This window comes from Ascaphus truei, chromosome 13 (assembly GCF_040206685.1).
Source record: "Ascaphus truei isolate aAscTru1 chromosome 13, aAscTru1.hap1, whole genome shotgun sequence".
In the NCBI taxonomy this organism is placed as follows: domain Eukaryota; kingdom Metazoa; phylum Chordata; class Amphibia; order Anura; family Ascaphidae; genus Ascaphus; species Ascaphus truei.
This window is the reverse complement of record NC_134495.1, coordinates 22,014,593-22,035,422: the sequence shown is the minus strand read 5'-3', so window position 1 is coordinate 22,035,422 and position 20,830 is coordinate 22,014,593. Positions and strand designations below refer to the sequence as shown.

Below are 20,830 nucleotides of genomic sequence, written 5' to 3'. Positions count from 1 at the left end.
CCTTGGCCCCTGCAGATGCACTTACCAGAACGCCCTCCTACTGTCTCTGCACGTTCTTCCTACCAACAAATTAGATTGTAAGCTCTTCGGAGCAGGGACTCCTATTCCAAAATGTTACTTTTATGTCTGAAGCACTTCTCCCCTTTGTGTTATTTATATTGTTTATTATTTATATGACTGCCGTGTGTATTACTGTGTGAAGCGCTATGTACATTAATGGCGCTATATAAATAAAGACATACATACATACTTGGCCAAGGAGACGACACCGGGAATTGAACCTTGTTCCCCTGCTTCAATAACTCATGTTAATACATAAGGGGCAAAAAAATAACACGTAGAGCAATGTAATAAAACACAGAGATTTAATAACATGCACATTGATATAACAAAACTAAATAATTATATGCAGCGATCTAATAACACGCAGAGCAATGTAATAAAACACAGAGATTTAATAACATGCACATTGATATAACAAAGCAAAATAATTATATGCAGCGATCTAATAACACGCAGAGCAATATAATAACACACGGCGTACACATACAGCACACGCCAACAAGCAATCTGCACACCGACACACTGATGTATATTGTATTGTATGTCTTTATTTATATAGCGCCATTAATGGACATAGCTACAGTGATTCACATAGGCTTATATGCTGGTGAGTTGCTGGCTATGTGGGTGCTGCACCCCTGAACAAAGATAGATGTAGGGTCACACTGCTGACCTGGGGGAGGTGGGGGCAGACCTATAGATTAACCCCTCATTGCCCATAACACTTCCCTTCTGTTCCTGGGCATAACCCACAGACCGTTTTAAAGCGGTTGTAATTACCCCCATGTCTCTGAGTATTGTGCACATAGGTGCATAACACCACGGCTTGTGCAAGGGGGCAGCAGTGACACACCGGGAAGTGCGCATGCGCAGTGGCACAGCCAGCTGAAGGGTGATGTAACCTGAACTGTCAGGATGGGGGGGAATGTGTGTCACTTCCTGCTAGGACAGGAAGCACGTGGCACTAGGAAGTGTCTCCCTGAGCTACGAGAGGCAGGTACTGTATCCTAATGCAGCCTCTGCCGGGCTGTGCCCCCTGGCATCGCCTGTCAGGCTGTGCCCCCTGGCATCGCCTGTCAGGCTGTGCCCCCTTGATCCTCCTCCCTTGATCCTCTCGCTGCTCCCCCTCCCTTGATCCTCTCGCTGCTCCCCCTCCCTTGATCCTCTCACTGCTCCCCCCCTTGATCCTCTCACTGCTCCCCCCCTTGATCCCCTCACTGCCCCCCCCTTGATCCCCTCACTGCCCCCCCTTGATCCTCTCACTGCCCCCCCTTGATCCTCTCACTGCCCCCCCTTGATCCTCTCACTGCCCCCCCTTGATCCTCTCACTGCCCCCCCTTGATCCTCTCACTGCCCCCCTTGATCCTCTCACTGCCCCCCCTTGATCCTCTCACTGCCCCCCCCCTTGATCCTCTCACTGCCCCCCCCCCTTGATCCTCTCACTGCCCCCCCCTTGATCCTCTCACTGCCCCCCCCCTTGATCCTCTCACTGCCCCCCCCCTGATCCTCTCACTGCCCCCCCCTTGATCCTCTCACTGCCCCCCCCTTGATCCTCTCACTGCCGCCCCCTTGATCCTCTCACTGCCCCCCCCTTGATCCTCTCACTGCCGCCCCCCCTTGATCCCCTCACTGCCGCCCCCCCTTGATCCCCTCACTGCCGCCCCCCCTTGATCCCCTCACTGCCGCCCCCCTTGATCCCCTCACTGCCGCCCCCCCTTGATCCTCTCACTGCCCCCCCCTTGATCCTCTCACTGCCCCCCCCCTTGATCCTCTCACTGCCCCCCCCCTTGATCCTCTCACTGCCCCCCCCCTTGATCCTCTCACTGCCCCCCCCCTTGATCCTCTCACTGCCCCCCCCTTGATCCTCTCACTGCCCCCCCTTGATCCTCTCACTGCCCCCCCCCTTGATCCTCTCACTGCCCCCCCCTTGATCCTCTCACTGCCCCCCCTTGATCCTCTCACTGCCCCCCCTTGATCCTCTCACTGCCCCCCCTTGATCCTCTCACTGCCCCCCCCCTTGATCCTCTCACTGCCCCCCCCCCTTGATCCTCTCACTGCCCCCCCCTTGATCCTCTCATTGCCCCCCCCCTTGATCCTCTCACTGCCCCCCCCTTGATCCTCTCACTGCCCCCCCCCCTTGATCCTCTCACTGCCCCCCCTTGATCCTCTCACTGCCCCCCCCCCTTGATCCTCTCACTGCCCCCCCCCCTTGATCCTCTCACTGCCCCCCCCCTTGATCCTCTCACTGCCCCCCCCCCTTGATCCTCTCACTGCCCCCCCCCTTGATCCTCTCACTGCCCCCCCCCCTTGATCCTCTCACTGCCCCCCCCCCTTGATCCTCTCACTGCCCCCCCCCCCTTGATCCTCTCACTGCCCCCCCCCTTGATCCTCTCACTGCCCCCCCCCCTTGATCCTCTCACTGCCCCCCCCCTTGATCCTCTCACTGCCCCCCCCCTTGATCCTCTCACTGCCCCCCCCCTTGATCCTCTCACTGCCCCCCCCCTTGATCCTCTCACTGCCCCCCCCCTTGATCCTCTCACTGCCCCCCCCCTTGATCCTCTCACTGCCCCCCCCCCCTTGATCCTCTCACTGCCCCCCCCTTGATCCTCTCACTGCCCCCCCCCCTTGATCCTCTCACTGCCCCCCCTTGATCCTCTCACTGCCCCCCCTTGATCCTCTCACTGCCCCCCCCCTTGATCCTCTCACTGCCCCCCCCTTGATCCTCTCACTGCCCCCCCTTGATCCTCTCACTGCCCCCCCCTTGATCCTCTCACTGCCCCCCCCCCCCTTGATCCTCTCACTGCCCCCCCCCTTGATCCTCTCACTGCCCCCCCCTTGATCCTTTCACTGCCCCCCCCTTGATCCTCTCACTGCCCCCCCCCTTGATCCTCTCACTGCCCCCCCCTTGATCCTCTCACTGCCCCCCCCTTGATCCTCTCACTGCCCCCCCCCTTGATCCTCTCACTGCCCCCCCCTTGATCCTCTCACTGACCCCCCTTGATCCTCTCACTGCCCCCCCTTGATCCTCTCACTGCCCCCCCCCCTTGATCCTCTCACTGCCCCCCCTTGATCCTCTCACTGCCCCCCCCTTGATCCTCTCACTGCCCCCCCCTTGATCCTCTCACTGCCCCCCCCCCTTGATCCTCTCACTGCCCCCCCCCCTTGATCCTCTCACTGCCCCCCCCTTGATCCTCTCACTGCCCCCCCCCTTGATCCTCTCACTGCCCCCCCCCCCTTGATCCTCTCACTGCCCCCCCCCTTGATCCTCTCACTGCCCCCCCTTGATCCTCTCACTGCCCCCCCCCTTGATCCTCTCACTGCCCCCCCCCCTTGATCCTCTCACTGCCCCCCCTTGATCCTCTCACTGCCCCCCCCCTTGATCCTCTCACTGCCCCCCCTTGATCCTCTCACTGCGCCCCCCCCCTTGATCCTCTCACTGCGCCCCCCCCTTGATCCTCTCACTGCGCCCCCCCCTTGATCCTCTCACTGCCCCCCCCCTTGATCCTCTCACTGCCCCCCCCTTGATCCTCTCACTGCCCCCCCCCCTTGATCCTCTCACTGCCCCCCCCTTGATCCTCTCACTGCCCCCCCCACCCTTGATCCTCTCACTGCCCCCCCCACCCTTGATCCTCTCACTGCCCCCCCCACCCTTGATCCTCTCACTGCCCCCCCCACCCTTGATCCTCTCACTGCCCCCCCCACCCTTGATCCTCTCACTGCCCCCCCACCCTTGATCCTCTCACTGCCCCCCCCACACCCTTGATCCTCTCACTGCCCCCCCCCACCCTTGACCCTCTCAGTGCCCCCCCCCCACCCCCCACCCTTGACCCTCTCACTGCCCCCCCCCACCCTTGACCCTCTCACTGCCCCCCCCACCCTTGACCCTCTCACTGCCCCCCACCCTCCACCCTTGACCCTCTCACTGCCCCCCCCACCCTCCACCCTTGACCCTCTCACTGCCCCCCCCACCCTTGACCCTCTCACTGCCCCCCCACCCTCCACCCTTGACCCTCTCACTGCCCCCCCCACCCTTGACCCTCTCACTGCCCCCCCCACCCTTGACCCTCTCACTGCCCCCCCCACCCTTGACCCTCTCACTGCCCCCCCCACCCTTGACCCTCTCACTGCCCCCCCCACCCTTGACCCTCTCACTGCCCCACCCTTGACCCTCTCACTGCCCCCCCACCCTTGACCCTCTCACTGCCCCACCCTTGACCCTCTCACTGCCCCACCCTTGACCCTCTCACTGCCCCACCCTTGACCCTCTCACTGCCCCACCCTTGACCCTCTCACTGCCCCACCCTTGACCCTCTCACTGCCCCCCCCCACCCTTGACCCTCTCACTGCCCCCCCCCCACCCTTGACCCTCTCACTGCCCCCCCCACCCTTGACCCTCTCACTGCCCCCCCCACCCTTGACCCTCTCACTGCCCCCCCCCCACCCTTGACCCTCTCACTGCCCCCCCCCCCCACCCTTGACCCTCTCACTGCCCCCCCCCCACCCTTGACCCTCTCACTGCCCCCCCCACCCTTGACCCTCTCACTGCCCCCCCCCCCCACCCTTGACCCTCTCACTGCCCCCCCCCAACCCTTGACCCTCTCACTGCCCCTCCCCACCCTTGACCCTCTCTCTGCCCCCCCCCCACCCTTGACCCTCTCACTGCCCCCCCACCCTTGACCCTCTCACTGCCCCCCCCCCACCCTTGACCCTCTCACTGCCCCCCCCCCCACCCTTGACCCTCTCACTGCCCCCCCCCCACCCTTGACCCTCTCACTGCCCCCCCCCAACCTTGACCCTCTCACTGCCCCTGACATCACCTGTCTGGCTGTGCCCCCTTGCCAAGTGTTGTGTCCTTCCCCTGCCCCTTAGGATGCCGCCTCTGCCGCTGGATGAGATGCAGGTGACTGAGAAAGACACGGTGACGGGGAAGCTGCACACTTTGCCTGCGCTGGTGAGTGCACGGAGGGGGAGCGGGAGTCACATGGGGCTTGGGCAATTATCTCTCTCTTTCCCCGTCCCTGGAGTGGGAGGGATTTGAATTTGTGCCAAGGGCACACAGCACCACTATCCTGGGAGGGAATATAAATGTTGTTGGGGCATAAACATTCCCCGTGCTGGGAGTGAGAGGGAACTGTTGGGGCATAAACATTCTCTACACAGGGAGCGAGGGAGCTGTTGTTGGGGCATACATGTTCCCTGTGCTGTGAGCGAGAGGGAGCTGAATTGAAGGCATATCGCAGAGTATCACTTCTTCTGCCAGTCCCTGTGATAGGAGTGGGAGGCATTTGAAGTGGAGACCAGACAGGAGACTAAGCTGACCTTCCATAGCAGACCTCTGCGCTTTCCTGTGCAGGGATGGAGAGGGGAAGCCATTTGTGAGATGCTTGGAAAGAGTGCAGCTTTCAGCTGAATGTTCCTTCTACCTCTACAACCAAAATGTATGTTGCTGTAACGTGACCCCTCTGTTTCCCACCCGCCAGCACCCCGAGCGGGCCACCCCCCGGCACTTTGTGGTGTACGTGTCCCCCCCGGCCTCCTGTGCCCCTGCTCTGCTGGAGGAGTTCCTAGAGCGAGCTCATTTTATCACACAGGACCTGCGCTGGCTGCTGGCGCTGCCCCACGACCGCTTCTGGTGCCAGGTGAGGAGCTGCCTGCGGGTTAACCCTGTCACTGCTGGAGAGGCACTGTTAGCATTTCACTTGGTGGAGCCTTCTATCTTGACAAGAGAAATGAGTTTATAATGAAATCTTTATTACTGTTCTCACTGTTTCCTCTATCTCACAGAAGACACTGGCTGTCTCTTCCCATCTTTATCCTTCTTCTATCTTCTATTCCTCTCTTCATATTTCTTTCTCTCTTTCCCCCCTTTCTCTCACACTATTTATTTTGTCTCTCACTCTTCCCCCTCTCTCCTCCATCCGTGCGCCCCTCTCTCCTCCATCCGTGCGCCCCTCTCTCCTCCATCCGTGCGCCCCTCTCTCCTCCATCCGTGCGCCCCTCTCTCCCCCATCCGTGCGCCCCTCTCTCCTCCATCCGTGCGCCCCTCTCTCCTCCATCCTTGCGCTCCTCCATCCGTGCGCCCCTCTCTCCCCCATCCGTGCGCCCCTCTCTCCTCCATCCGTGCGCCCCTCTCTCCTCCATCCTTGCACTCCTCCATCCGTGCGCGCCTCTCTCCTCCATCCGTGCGCCCCTCTCTCCTCCATCCGTGCGCCCCTCTCTCCTCCATCCGTGCGCCCCTCTCTCCTCCATCCGTGCGCCCCTCCCTCCTCCATCCGTGCGCCCCTCACCCTGTCCGCTTCCCTTACCATCTCTCTCCTTCCTCACCCTTCCTGTCGCCCTAAGGTGATATTTGACGAGTCCCTACAGAAATGCCTGGACTCTTTCCTGAGCAGCGCTCCGCGGAGGTACGACCAGCGCTGCCCCCTCCCCCCGCAGTGCAGCGCGTGGAGGAAGAGGTGCATCACTGCGTCTTCCTCACGTTCCTGCGAATGTCCACGCACAGGGAGTCCAAGGTGCTGAGCTGGGGAGACTCGGGAGGGGACACAGGACAGTGTGTGTGTGCTCCTGTGCGTGACCCTGTCTGTCTTCTGCAGGACCGTCACATCACCCCCTCGGTGTTTGGGGAAATCCTCTACAATAACTTCCTTTTTGACATCCCAAAACTTCTGGATATCTGTGTCCTCTTCGGGAAGGGAAACGCTGCTCTGCTACAGAAGATGATCGGTGGGAATATGCACGCGCACGCACGCACACATACATATACACGCACACATACATATACACGCACACATACATATACACGCACACATACATATACACGCACACATACATATACACGCACACATACATATACACGCACACATACATATACACGCACACATACATATACACGCACACATACATATACACGCACACATACATATACACGCACACACGCACACATACATATACACACGCAAACGCACACATACATATGCAAACGCACACATACATATGCACACGCACACATACATATGCACACATACATACGTACGTACACACACATATACACGCGCACACATACATATACACGCACACATACATATACACACACGCAAACACACGCACACGCACACGCACACATACATATACACACGCACACATACATATACACACGCACACGCACACATACATATACACACACGCACACATACATACACACACATGTACGTACACACACACATGTACGTACACACACATACATGCATATATATACACACACACATATACATACATATATACACACACACACACACATACACACACTGTCTATCTGTCTGTATCTCAACAAGATGTCGTCTACATTTTCAGGTAACATTTTCCAGCAGCAGCCAAACTATTACCAGGACCTTGATGAGATTGTCCCCACGTTACTGCAGGTAATGAGCGAGGGAGGAGGGGAGACGGGGTGGGTGGGGATGAGAAAGTAAGACTCCTTTTGATGTTGCCTCTGTGCTCCTGCAGGTGTTCAGCAGCATCCTGGAGATCTGCGGGCTGCAGCCGGACGGGGAGTGCGCGCGGCTCCAAAAACTGGGAGACCAGAAACAGCCAACACCTCTACACATGCCAGAGCAGGTCAGACAACTTTCTTTCCATCTTTTTCTCTCTTCCCCCCCCCCCCCCCCCACCCGTTATCTCCCCTCCCCCATTTTCTCAGAGCTTTACAGTATTTGCAAGACCGTACAGGAAGATAATATACGTCGTTTCACATGTGAGTTACACTGGAGCCCCTGGCCTACAGAGCTTACAGTCTAAATGGGACCATGCGATCTCTGTCTCCTCCTCGGTTAGGGGCTGCAGGAGGCCGTGCTGTATCTCTGCGACACCTCCAGCACGCTCTGGGCTTTCCTGGAGATTTTCCCGGCTGCCTCCCGGGCCCTGCAGAAACACGACTTCCTTACCACGTGAGTGAGGAGGAGCGGGAGGGAGGTGAGCGCCGGCGTCGGAAGCGTTGCTGCGCTTCAGACATGAAGGGGACAGCCCCGCTATCACGTGAAGGCGCAGAAGAGGGGTCCCCGATGTCCCCTAGAAATGGATTGTGACGTAGCAGGTGGGGGGGGGGGTTGGGGGAGAGGACACTAGAGTGCCAGACCCCCACTACGTCAAATGGCACTGGAAGGGTTAATAGAAGCTCTGCATGTTTCCATTGATCTGAATGGACAGTGAGGCATGGCGGGGGTTAACGTGCGCTGTGTTCCCCGCAGACTGAGCTCGTTTTACGAGCTGTTCTTCTCGGAGATGGAAGCCACGCTGATGAAGAGGAGGTTTGAGGATAAAAGGTAAGGAACCTGCTTCTGTGTGTTGGACTTCAGCCGGTGTCGCCCCATCTGCTGCTTTTTTCTCTCTTCTCTCTCTGTCTCTGACGCTTTCTTCACTGTGGTTTTTCAGTCTGCAGACTCATCTGTGAAGGTTTCTCTTTCTTGCACGCTGTCTCATGTCCAGGAGGGGGACTGAGGTTGTCTCACTTGCTGTCCCTCTCTTCTCCCAGTCTGATGTTCAGAGGAAGCTGTCTCACTTACTTGCACGCACTTTGATTTTTTTTTTTCCCAGCATGCTCTCTCACTCTCTTGCGCTCTTTTTTTTCCCAGTGTGCTCTCTCACTCTCTTGCGCTCTTTTTTTCCCAGCATGCTCTCTCACTCTCTTGCGCTCCTTTTTTTTTCCCAGTGTGCTCTCTCACTCTCTTGCGCTCTTTTTTTCCCAGCATGCTCTCTCACTCTCTTGTGCTCCTTTTTTTCCCCCAGTGTGCAGACTGATCTCTGGAGGCGGCTGTCTCACTCCCGGAAGAAGCTGCTGGAGATCTGTCACATCATCATCAGCGAGACGTGTCTGCAGCCCATCCTGGAGCACAGGTACACGACCTGCGTGACCCCTGCGTGACCTCAACGTGACCGCCGTGTGACCCCCTGCGTGACCTGAATGTCCCCTTTTGTTGCAGAGCAGAGAATATTCAGCCGTTTGTGGAAGATTTCCTGCAGATTATGACAGCTCTGCTCCCGGAAAGGAGGTGAGACGCGGCCTGGGGAAGGGATGAATCCTCTGGGCAGGCGCTAAGCTCTTGGGTTGGATGTTGGCTCGGGTGCAGTTGGAGTAGGGTTGGGGATAGGTCCGGTGCAGAGTTGGTGCTGGCATGGTTGGGTTTGGGTCTTGGGTGGGGTTTGTGTAGGATTAGTGCAGGTGTTGACTTTAGCTAGTGGGTGACAGTGAAGTTTATTGGAGATTATTGCAGATGTAGGGTTATGTCTGTCATTGGCTATATTTGGGCTGGGTCCGGCTTGGAGTTTAAGGACCAGCTTTGGTCCTGTAGGGTTGGGATGGATCTGTAATAGGTTTGAATAAGATCTGGTGTATGGTTAGTTTGGGACTGGAAGTCGGGTATAGTTGTTTTTTGGGTGTGGTGTAGGTTGGTGTTGTGTCTCCTTTCGTTCTGGTCTGTTGGCATGATCCCGGGGATATGCAGGTTCCCTGCAGGGTGGTTGGGTTCACACTGGGCTCTGTTTCTGCAGGTTCCTGTGTGATTACGACGTGCTGTTCCCTGTAGCTGAGGATGTCTGTTTGCTGCAGCAGGTCTCTCCCACACTGTATCACTTGTTTGATCTCACAGTCTGACCCTGGCGGGAGGGGGGGGGAGGGAGGGGTATTTAGTGTGACATTCTGGAATGCCCTTAACCCTGGTTCAGTGATGAGACACGCACAGCGTACCTTCTGCACGGGGTGCAGGGCGCATGGGCCGACACTCGAAGACCCAGAGCCCCTCCTGCAGCCCAGCACGCACTGCCCCCAACGGAGCCGCAGTGGGAGAGCACGTCGGCACTGCTCGTAACGCCCAGCGCAATGGAGAACCTGAGGTGAAGACCCAAAAGGGAAGAGGTCGTCTTCTCTACTCTCCACTTGTCTTCCTGACTAGTCTTCTTCTTATATTGTATTGTATGTCTTTATTTATATATTCTTCCTTCTTACAACAATCCATGCCCGTTTCCCTCTTCCCCACGTCCTTATCTCTGCAGTAGGCGAGTAGCTCTACGGTCCCGTTTGACTCTTCTTTTCTCTCTGTCTCCCCAGTGGGTGCCTCTGCTGTCCCCTTTCTGACTACTCTCTGTCTTTGCAGTGCACAGGTGCCGCTGCCTCTCTCATTGAGGTGGAGGTGGACTCCCTCGTTTCTCAAGTGCGGGACTTGTTCCCGGAGCTGGGCGACGGATTCATCCTGTGCTGCCTGGAAGAATACGGACACAACTCCGAGTACGTCATCAACAACCTGCTGGAGGAGAACCTCACCCCGCGACTGCAAGGTCTCGATCGCACCATGCCCAGGTACTGTGTGTGTGTGTGTGTGTGTGTGTGTGTATATCTATATATCTGACTGCACCATGCCTGGGTAACCTAGGGGTATGTATAAATACTGACTGTGCCATTCTTGGATATCTGGGGGTATATTTAATAACTGGGCAATGGTTAGATTGCTGTTGTAGTTACCAGGGGTGTATATATGCTGACTGTACCATGCCTACATAAGATGCCATTAGTGTGGCACTGATGCAGGAGCAGTGCTGGATGCTTGGGGTGGCTGATTGGTTTTGCTCAAAGATGTCTCTTCTTTCAGACCGGAGAGGGTCGATCCGTGCCCCCTCATCACATCTCGCTCCAACGCCTTCGCAGACGACGAGTTTGACGTTTTTAGCAGGGACATCGTGGACACGTCTCGGATCTGGAAGGGGAGGAGGTGAGTCCTCCCAGACGGGACCTTCCACTGCACTCTTACTCGGCCACTCTACTTTACAAATGTAGGAGCTGTATATTGTGGTAGCTGCCATGCACATGCACATGTACATACATGGAGTGATCTACATATGGCCGTCAAGTAACCATAGCTGGGAACCTTTCGTATGAAATCAATAGCAGAATGAAGGTAGAGTAAAGCACGCTTGGAAGCAACAGGACAATCCTTCCAAGGGAACCATCCACAGTGCCTAAAGAGGGAAGTCTCCAGACAGTGTATTCTGCCCGAGCACACGTATGGATGTGAACCTTGGACCCTAGGTGCGAGGGTCATTCAGGGGCTTCAGATAACACAAAAGCTGTATGGGGCAGTGCATGCTGGGTAAAAATATAGGATGGGTTCCGATGCAAACAAGCCTGTGACATGATCACACGGGCGAAGACATGAAAATGGCGGTGGGCCGGACATATCGCAAGGGGAAAAAAAATGACCATCCTTGGACAAAGGCTGCATTATGGCACTCAACTGGATTCCAAGAGAGATCAAAAGACCAAGACGACCAAACATAAGATGGTTAGGATGACATCAGAACATGTGTTAGAGCGAGAAGAGAGGCTGCAAACGCAGAACCTGGGAGATCATTGGGGAGGCTTCATCCTGCAGTGGGGAGACAAGGGCTGAAGATGATGGTATCCATACATACATACATACATACATACATACATACATACATACATACATACGTAGTACGTGTCTGTATATAGGTACATAGATGGATTTAGGTAAAAATAGATATGCATAAATTGTTATATAGATGAATATGTATGCAGATATAGATATATCCGCTCTCATCATTTCTATATACTCGTGCAGGAAGCAGCCGTCGGCAGCCGAGCTCCTGGCAGATAAGAGTGAGATCTTCGCTCAGCGGGAGCGTTATTCCCAGTACAGCGTGATCATGGAGGAACGCCCCGTGGGCGTAGACTACGACGACGAGTACGACGACACCTACGACGGGAGCCAGGTCGGCGCAAACGACGCAGACTCGGATGACGAGCTGATCAGTCGCAGGTGAGAGCACACAGGAGCTACAGCTGGGCAGACTCCCCTTTATCCCTGTTAAACGCAGTGAAGGGGGGGTGGGGGTGGGGGTGGGGGTGGGGGGTGTGTGTGTGTGTGTGTGTGTGTGTGTGTGTGTGTGTGTGTGTGTGTGTGTGTGTGTGTGTGTGTGTGTGTGTGTGTGTGTGTGTGTGTGTGTGTGTGGTTTTATTACAGATCCGCGAGACATGCCACATTATGATAGGATTAGGAATATGGCTAAATACTACCTGGGAGAAGTGATTGTGTAACCACTGTCAACATGAATTGTTTATCGTAGTTAAGATCGGATTTAATGTCTTTCCTCAGGGACCTTTTTAAAGTGCCCTAATAATGTTCCAGGCACCTCATGAGCATTTTCTTGTTTTTCTATGGGCAGATCGGACTGAAACACAGAGCCCTCTCCGCTTTTGTTTGTGCCATCTGGGGACCTGGTTACGTCATGTGATCGCTCCAGGAGCGATCACATGACCAGAAGTACCAGAGGTCCAGCAGCACTGTAAAGGTGTGTCTGTGTGTGTGTCTGTGTGTACGTACACACACACACACACACACTCACTATTGGCCTTTTCATTTTCTAAATCATAATATACAGAAAGTTTGAAATACTTTAGATTTGGAGAGAGCATCTCCAGATACTGAAGTAAAACATTGGAAGATGGGTGTCTTTAAGAGCTTGCAGTCTAAGCCTGTACCATGAAAGGTTAAGATGCTCAGACATACAAAACGTATACGAAGCAGCAATGTGAAGGGATCTGCTATCTACAAATGTCCTAGTAATTGGGGTTTCTATAGAAACGTTTTAAAGCCGCCTCTAGGTTGCAATTTCTGTTCCGCGTGGCGGCTCCCACCATTAAAATAAGAGGCAGAAATGGTTATTGAAATTCCCAGAGACTGAGGCACAGTGATTTACATTTCATTCTATTGTAGTATAATTGTATTTATTTTGTACCAACCATATACACAGCACTTTACAGACATTATCATAATACCAACTCTGTTAGCAGGCCCTTCACTGGGAAGGTAGTGGGTGCCCTGAACAGTCTCCCAGCAGAGGTACAGGGCAGGGTTAAGGGTAAGTGCAGTATAGGTCGGGGGAGGCCCTGCCCTGAACAGCGCCCAGAGATCACACACCGTGGCGCATGGGTGGCTGAGGCTGCAATCTCACTCACAAGCCTGGATTCCATGGGTCTGCTGTGTTAATGATTCTCTTCTTTCCCTTGTATACCAGACCCTTCACTACCCCACGGGTGCTGCAAGCTCGGGAGCAGGCGGAAGAGGAAGAGGAGGAGGAAGCAGCGGCGGCGGCGGAGGAGGAAAGGTTGAAGGTACGCAAAAGAAAGGAGAGGAGGTCTCCGCAGCACATCTTGGTGTTGTGTTGCAGACCCTTCGCTGGCAGGGAAGGGGTTAACCATACCTCCCCGGTAACCTCTGTGGATAACCCGGGGCAATAAGGCAGTTTTAGGAGCAGACAGTAAAGAATAGGGCACACACATACATACACACATACATACATACACACATACACACATACACACATACACACACACACACACACACACACACACACACACACATACATACATACATACATACATATCTGCGCATCCTTGTTGAAAGGAATGATGGGCCAAGCTGTGACGCTGGAGGGTGGGAGGCTAAGGGGAAAATGTGTGGAACACTTATAGGGTTGTGAGTGCACTGGACAGCCTCCCAGCAGAGGTCATGGAGGCTATTACAGCACGGGAATTCAGAAGTGCTGGGGATAGACACAAGGGCATCCCAATCATGGAAATTAGCCAGGAAACTAGAGGGCAGGAGAATGAGCCGACTACAACTGGACCCAGGCGTGACCTGGGAGCTTGTGGCATTCTCCCCCTGGTGCTCTCGTCACGATGTCTCCCAGTAACTGGAGCCCGTGTTGTCCCTGCAGCCGGATCACTTTGTGCAGGACCCAGCGGTGCTGAGGGAGCGGGCCGAGGCGAGGAGGGCCAATTTCCACGCCAGAAGGGGGTAAGAGCTGCAGAGCATCGCGCCGCCCACCCCTTCTCTTCCGAGTAACACAGTCTGCTAAGCGCCTGGAGAACAGCTCCCCACATGCCGACTCTTGTCAGCAGCTCCTTCGCTGCAGAGGTAGTGGATGCATGGCACCGTCTTCCAGTAGAGATCTGTAACTTGGGACATGCCTCCAACTCATAAGCTAGTAAAGGAAGAAAAGCAGTTATTTTAGGCAGCAGAGGAGGTAAAGAAAATGGCAATACTAAATACGTCATTTAATGTAATATTTACATTGGATCCAAATTTAGAACCGTTTCAAAATGTATAATTAATTATACTAAATAGTTCTGTTTTTTTTGTGTGGGTGTGTGCAGCACCAAAAATCAATGCAGCGAATGACACTGAGCCCACAGAATGGAAGGGTGCTGGGTGAATGCTGCACCCCTCTGCATTGTAATAGGAATCCCATTGCCTTTTTTCCCCCACTCCTATTGGTGGAAGCTTGGACCCTGGTGGGGGAAAAGATGCTAGGTACGACTGGAGATGATGATTTCAGATGGGGGGTGGGGGGGGGCAGCTCTGCTCTTCTCTCTCACTTTATAAATATACTGTAAAGCAGAAGAGATCGGCTCCTTTCAAATAAATGGGACACATCATCCCAAGCACAAGGATGACGTCCTCCCTGCATGTGGCATAAGGGCGTTTCCAGAGCTACTAATCCCTTGTCCCCGCAGGTTCCGACCCGATCACGCCACAGCCGTGGCGGGAACAGCCAGAGGTCAGGGCCAGAGCCGCGAGACGACGCAGGAGCGCAGGAAGAAAGAATCCCACAAAGGTGCCAGAGCCAACCACAACCGCAGAAGCATGGCGGACAGGAAGAGGAACAAAGGCATGATCCCATCCTAACACTCACTACCCCCCTCACAGGGACAAGAAGCCGGGCCTTCTCCATCCAGATTCCAAGTGAGGAGCCCCTCCTAGGATATCTACATCACCATATCATTGTGTTGCTGAGCAGAATAAATCTGTTTGAACTTTGGGTTACTGCCTGGCTGTGCTGGTCCATTCAATGTCAAGACCAACACATTAAGTCGTACGAGTTTGAACTCCTATAATGTTAGTATCTTGCCACCTGAGCACATCCTGCTGTCTAGTATTAACCCTTCGCATGCCCCATGCTGTCGCAGGCCAGCGGACCCATGATGTACTGGCTACATCATTGGGTTTTCGGATCATCTAGGGGAGACTGCGTGAACGCGATTCAGTCTGAAGAGGACGACTCTTCCGTGCGTCTCATCACGTGATGACCCAGAGGGGCAGTCATGTTCTAGCGATGGGCCGGAGGGGCTGTAGCACTCGGAGGGGGGGGGGGGGGGGGAAACATGGTTTTAATTCTGAACATCTGCGGTTACCATGGTATCCTTTTACATGTCAAGGGGCTCCATTGTAACCTTAATACAGTGGTTTCCAACTTTTTGGGGTTAAGGAACCCTAAGTGAAATTCTGAGGAACCCAAACCCTCTCTAATAGTGCGTCTGAGATCAGATGCATTGTAAGGAACCCCAACCCTCTCTAATAGCGCATCTGAGATCAGATGCATTGTGAGGAACCCCAACCCTCTCTAATAGCGTGTCTGAGATCAGGTGCATTGTAAGGAACCCAAACCCTCTCTAATAGCGTGTCTGATATCAGGTGCATTGTAAGGAACCCAAACCCTCTCTAATAGCGTCTGATATCAGGTGCATTGTAAGGAACCCCAACCCTCTCTAATAACGCGTCTGAGATCAGATGCATTGTAAGGAACCCCAACCCTCTCTAATAGCGCGTCTGAGATCAGGTGCATTGTAAAATCTTATTTGATCAAATTTTCAATTGACCAGAAAACTGCAGGGAACCCTTTAGAGAGGGTCTGCGGAACCTAAGGGCTCATAGGACCCCTGGTTGAAAACCACTGCCTTAATATTAAACTGTTCTCTCCTGCATGGAGAACTTTTTTTTTTTTTTAAATAAAAACCGCTGGAAAGAGACCTCTTCAAGTGCAAATGGAGATCAGTGCAGCCTGCTGCTTTAAAGTAACGTGCACTATTAGCAAATGAGGTGTTGGTGTAAGATGCCAATATGAGAACAGGTTCACGATCTACCATGCAGAGGTAAAGGAACAAAATGTAGATGGGGGGGGGAAGGAGTGAGGGGTGTGTCTGCAGAGCATCATTGGATAATTAGCCTTCAATTTGGGGTGCTCCAACTGAAGCCAGATGACCTGCCACTGAATAAATTAGTTTAGCAGTGCACCAATGAATCAAAGCTGGCAGCAAAGGACATCGGTGTGATCTTCACCTGCTTGTTTATGGCACATTGTCTGACACCCCCTTCCTCCTCGCTAAAATAATTTATCCATCATAAATACACCGTCACCACTCCAAAAAATAAATGAAAATGCAAGTGATCCTCCTTTGAAAGATAGATGCATCACTCTCGCTTGCACACATACACCTGCTCTGATAGCTACTTTTCACCCCCACACCTTACCCCATTGTCTATCATTACTGCCCTTAGTCTTACGCCTGCAGACAGCCTTCTTACCTGTTCACCTTTAAAGCAGCAATACATTGAAAAGACTATTTTTTAATATCAGTTGTGTAGTATTAGAGAATACGGATTTCTTTTTTCAGCTCCATTCTTTATGCCCTGTGCAGTATAATACGCTACCTTGGGTTGCTATAGCAACCATTTAGAAAGGCACAGCACTGCTTTTGAAATAGGTAGCCATACTGTGACTCCAGATCTGCGCTGATTGGTTGGCAGTTTAGGTAATTACATTTCCTTAAGGAAGTGCTGCATCTATTAAAGCGGCAGTTCAGTCTTTTTTTTTAATTTATTTTTTTACTTCAATAGTTTTGTGTGTGCAATCTCTAATTACCTAAAGAACTGTATAGCTGCAGGTCAATTCGTTCTCCATGTATTGATAGGTTGAAATTTGGTGACATAATTAGTGAAGGGATCTGTTTATATTCTGCTTGTCTGTCAGTGGAAGCTCATGAATATTCATGAGCACGCCTGCACTGACATGTGCTAGAGGGAGGGCAGGGCTGACAAAGGGGTGTGCCAGGGCTTGTGACAGGACATGAAGGGGCAGTGCCTTAGCAAATGGCTGTTAAAATAGAATACAAGAAAATTGGTCTTTCAAAGTTGTTTTTTTTAAAACAGAAAATGCTAAAAGTATTTTTTCTTACTACAGAACTGATTTATTAAAAAAAAAAACACATGCAGGATATTGACTGAACTGCAGCTTTAAAAGAGATGCAAACTGTATGCAGGTATAGGTTTGAATGCCCTGCTGGAAATGGCAGCTTCTCTGCTCAAATACTGCCATCTAGTGGCACTTATGTGCATTACACGCTGTCATTTGTCACTCATTAAACCACTCTTACAGGTGGAAAGCAATGCATATTCACATGATATAAATGAGGATTTAATTGACAGACGATTGAACCTAAGGATGCAAATTAAACGGAGATGTTTAAAGAAATTTGACCTGCTATGTGGGACTGTCCCATTAAGACCATGCAAAGTGACAAACTTCAGAAGGTCAGAGGCAGAATGTGGGACTGGTTTCCTCAAGAAACCTACACACTTTCCCAATTACCTGCCTACAGCAACAAGGCTGAAACCTGTAATAAACATTGTGGCAATGGTGAGAGTGACAGGACATGGATCGCTTTCGCAGGACTTTAATCACCCGCTAATTTATTCATGAGATGTTATGGAACTGCAGCAGATAACTGAATTAATTTCACCTCAGACAGATATAGCAATTAGAGGAAAATCTACATAGAATTTTTATTACAACGCACACCAATATATCATTGGATCACAATAAATATGTCTGATTGGACAATCCCAGGAGCTCCCGAATGATCATGTTTGCAGCCACTGTCCCGTCATGCGCGGTGAACTCTGTAGTAGTCTGCCACAGAAGGGTCAGGAGGTCCTATTCTTCTTTCTGCTCATACTTGTGCTTGATGTGTTCCCATAACTTCTACAGAACAGGAGGGGAGAGATTTCAGCTGTCAGGGATGGATAACAAAAACATAACAGATGCAGGGGTGATACAATCACTTTACTGTCGGGTATTTAAACAATTGCTGAAGTAGCGTGGTGGTAGTCAGTGGCTTTAAAGTGGATGAGCCTGGTTTGAATCCCCGTCTACCCTGGGCTCCCCCCTTGCCCCTCAGTGGCCTTGCCCTTTGGTCACTCTTCCTCTCGCTCTCTGACCCTTTAGTAACCCATGACCTATCCCCGTCCTTGGTGCTATAGCCTCCCTCCCAGTCCCCCCTGACCCTCTTCGCCCGCTTCACACCCCGTCCCCCCTGGGCCCATTCCACACGCCTCCAGGCCTCCGTCTCCCCCTGACCCTCCCGTGCCCTTGAGCCTCCCCGCGGCTTCTCACCCCTCGGTTCAGGTGATCATACAGCGCGTCGGCCCCCTGGTCAAACGCCCGCTCGAACAGCAGCGCCCCGACCACGATGGTGAGCGCGAAGGTGGAGGTCCGGCGGAAGAGCGCCTGGTAAATCTTGCTGCCCAGCGCCATCTTTACCCGTCCGGCTCCCCCCTTTCTGTCACGTGAGGAGGAGGCGGCGGCACCGCCTATAATAACGCCCCCTCTTCTCCGGTCACGTGGGGAAGACACGTCTTGGGGGCACGAGTAAAGACCCAGTCACATGACTGCGAGGGGGGGGGGGTCGAGGCGGACGTCATGTTAACACCTTCGGCGCCGGATATTTTTTCTGTTACATCATTTCTGCCACCGAACAGAAAGTCTGAATAAATAAATAAATAGCAATACAATCCCACATCACTTATATAGAATATAGTGTAAGATTTCAACGGAAATATCCCCTTAAGGCATATATATATACTATTATATATATAAATTAATACAGATATTTATATATATTTTTTTAAATAATAATAAGTCATTATTGAATATCTATTGCAATACATTATTTGATGGGCTGGATTGTATGGCTGCTGATAACAGTAATGCAGAGTAATGAGAAGAACTCCCTTATCCCAAGAACCAGGATTGCCGGGAGGTTTACACGGCGCATGCGTGGCAGTGGTGACGTCACTGCACCTAGCAACAGGAAGCAGAGCCGCGGTGTGCGCATGCGCGGGGGGCAGGCACTTGGTGTGATGGTATGACGGTATGACGCGGTGTCTGTGTGTGCTATACCTGGGATTAGAGCCCCGGCGCTAGCCAGGCGGTGTGTTTGCGCGTGCAGCATGGGCAGGCGGTATTTCTGCGACTACTGTGACCGCTCCTTCCAGGACAATCTGCACAACCGCAAGAAGCACCTGAACGGGGTGCAGCACCAGAGGAGCAAGAAGGTCTGGTATGATCTGTTCAGAGGTGAGTGCCCGGGGGGGGGGGAACTTCTAGGAACTTCCCTAGAGTGCATAATCTGCACCGGGAGGGGGCATTACCTCCCCTCTGAGCTGCACCGGGAGGGGGCAATACCTCCCCCCCTGACCTGCCCTGGGAGGGGGCATTACCTCCCCCCTGACCTGCACCGGGAGGGGGTAATACCTCCCCCCCGACCTGCACCGGGAGGGGGCAATACCTCCCCCCCGACCTGCACCGGGAGGGGGCAATACCTCCCCCCCTGACCTGCCCTGGGAGGGGGCATTACCTCCCCCCTGACCTGCACCGGGAGGGGGCAATACCTCCCCCCCGACCTGCACCGGGAGGGGGCAATACCTCCCCCCCTGACCTGCCCTGGGAGGGGGCATTACCTCCCCCCTGACCTGCACCGGGAGGGGGTAATACCTCCCCCCCGACCTGCACCGGGAGGGGGCAATACCTCCCCCCTGACCTGCACCGGGAGGGGGTAATACCTCCCCCCCGACCTGCACCGGGAGGGGGCAATACCTCCCCCCTGACCTGCAACGGGAGGGGTCAATACCTCCCCCCTGACCTGCACCGGGAGGGGGCAATACCTCCCCCCTGACCTGCACCGGGAGGGGGCAATACCTCCCCCCTGACCTGCACCGGGAGGGGGCAATACCTCCCCCCTGACCTGCACCGGGAGGGGGCAATACCTCCCCCCCGACCTGCACCGGGAGGGGGCAATACCTCCCCCCCCGACCTGCACCGGGAGGGGGCAATACCTCCCCCCCCGACCTGCACCGGGAGGGGGCAATACCTCCCCCCCCGACCTGCACCGGGAGGGGGCAATACCTCCCCCCCGACCTGCACCGGGAGGGGGCAATACCTCCCCCCTGACCTGCACCGGGAGGGGGCAATACCTCCCCTCTGACCTGCACCGGGAGGGGGCAATACCTCCCCCCTGACCTGCCCCGAGAGGAACTAGAACTGTAATAAGCTGCCGCAGATGATCAGTACATTTCCTGACCGGCACCAGGGACGATTAATAATTTCCCCAATATTCCCCAATGTGATCTGTACAATACCTCCCCCAAGGGGACAGACCTTAAGTCTTCCAACCTACTATTCTACTCCCTCCCTGGCTAACCCTGCCCTACAGCCAGTCTGTGGGGACCATGAGCCCTCCTGGGTATAAGACAGACGCTCCATGTGTATCGATGTTGTCTTCCTATATACCAATAGGGTGTTGGTGACTAATTCCTCTCCTAGATCCACACTGTGAATTAGGGTCTGACCTTCGTATAGCCTGACACCCTGTGTGTAAGAGAGACTTAAAAGGTAGTTCAATATATTGATGTTAATGTACATTTCCATCCAAGAACGGTTGCTATTGATTTCCCCCCTTAGGGGAATCGGAGGCACACTTTGGGTAAGTGCTCCTGTGAGAACAGGATTGCGACTCTCTTGACCCCCCCCCCCTCCCCCCCTCCCCTTTCTCTCATACAGGTTCATCTGAGGTTCTAGAAGA

General features: G+C 53.7%; 3 protein-coding genes across 3 annotated transcripts in view; 2 read left to right on the top strand and 1 right to left on the bottom strand.

Annotated features, from left to right (window-relative positions):
- The window catches only part of ASCC2 (activating signal cointegrator 1 complex subunit 2), a 31,172-nt gene extending 16,220 nt beyond the window's left edge, over nucleotides 1–14,952 (top strand). Inside the window, 20 exon segments of the mRNA XM_075568883.1 lie at nucleotides 4,933–5,014; nucleotides 5,544–5,702; nucleotides 6,406–6,484; nucleotides 6,487–6,575; nucleotides 6,657–6,786; nucleotides 7,414–7,481; nucleotides 7,567–7,677; nucleotides 7,894–8,006; nucleotides 8,307–8,381; nucleotides 8,845–8,952; nucleotides 9,039–9,107; nucleotides 9,607–9,681; nucleotides 9,781–9,850; nucleotides 9,853–9,948; nucleotides 10,209–10,411; nucleotides 10,701–10,820; nucleotides 11,691–11,888; nucleotides 13,147–13,243; nucleotides 13,849–13,928; nucleotides 14,648–14,952. Coding sequence (XP_075424998.1) covers nucleotides 4,934–5,014; nucleotides 5,544–5,702; nucleotides 6,406–6,484; nucleotides 6,487–6,575; nucleotides 6,657–6,786; nucleotides 7,414–7,481; nucleotides 7,567–7,677; nucleotides 7,894–8,006; nucleotides 8,307–8,381; nucleotides 8,845–8,952; nucleotides 9,039–9,107; nucleotides 9,607–9,681; nucleotides 9,781–9,850; nucleotides 9,853–9,948; nucleotides 10,209–10,411; nucleotides 10,701–10,820; nucleotides 11,691–11,888; nucleotides 13,147–13,243; nucleotides 13,849–13,928; nucleotides 14,648–14,819 — 2,193 coding nt within the window. The 5' untranslated portion in view covers nucleotide 4,933 and the 3' untranslated portion in view covers nucleotides 14,820–14,952.
- A 2,776-nt stretch (nucleotides 14,953–17,728) lies between these two features.
- UQCR10 (ubiquinol-cytochrome c reductase, complex III subunit X) lies at nucleotides 17,729–18,563 on the bottom strand. The gene is made up of 2 exons (XM_075568872.1): nucleotides 18,364–18,563; nucleotides 17,729–17,952 (listed from the first exon to the last, which is right to left on the bottom strand). Exons 1-2 carry the CDS (start codon nucleotides 18,502–18,504, stop codon nucleotides 17,905–17,907), a joined length of 189 nt encoding a protein of 62 aa, XP_075424987.1. The 5' UTR covers nucleotides 18,505–18,563; the 3' UTR covers nucleotides 17,729–17,904.
- A 494-nt stretch (nucleotides 18,564–19,057) lies between these two features.
- Nucleotides 19,058–20,830, top strand: part of ZMAT5 (zinc finger matrin-type 5) — a 12,714-nt gene continuing 10,941 nt past the window's right edge. Inside the window, exons 1-2 of the mRNA XM_075568871.1 lie at nucleotides 19,058–19,326; nucleotides 20,809–20,830. The exon at nucleotides 20,809–20,830 is cut by the window's right edge and continues 41 nt beyond it. Of these exons, the coding sequence (XP_075424986.1) occupies nucleotides 19,200–19,326; nucleotides 20,809–20,830 (149 nt within the window). The 5' untranslated portion in view covers nucleotides 19,058–19,199. The remainder of the gene's footprint in view (nucleotides 19,327–20,808) is intronic.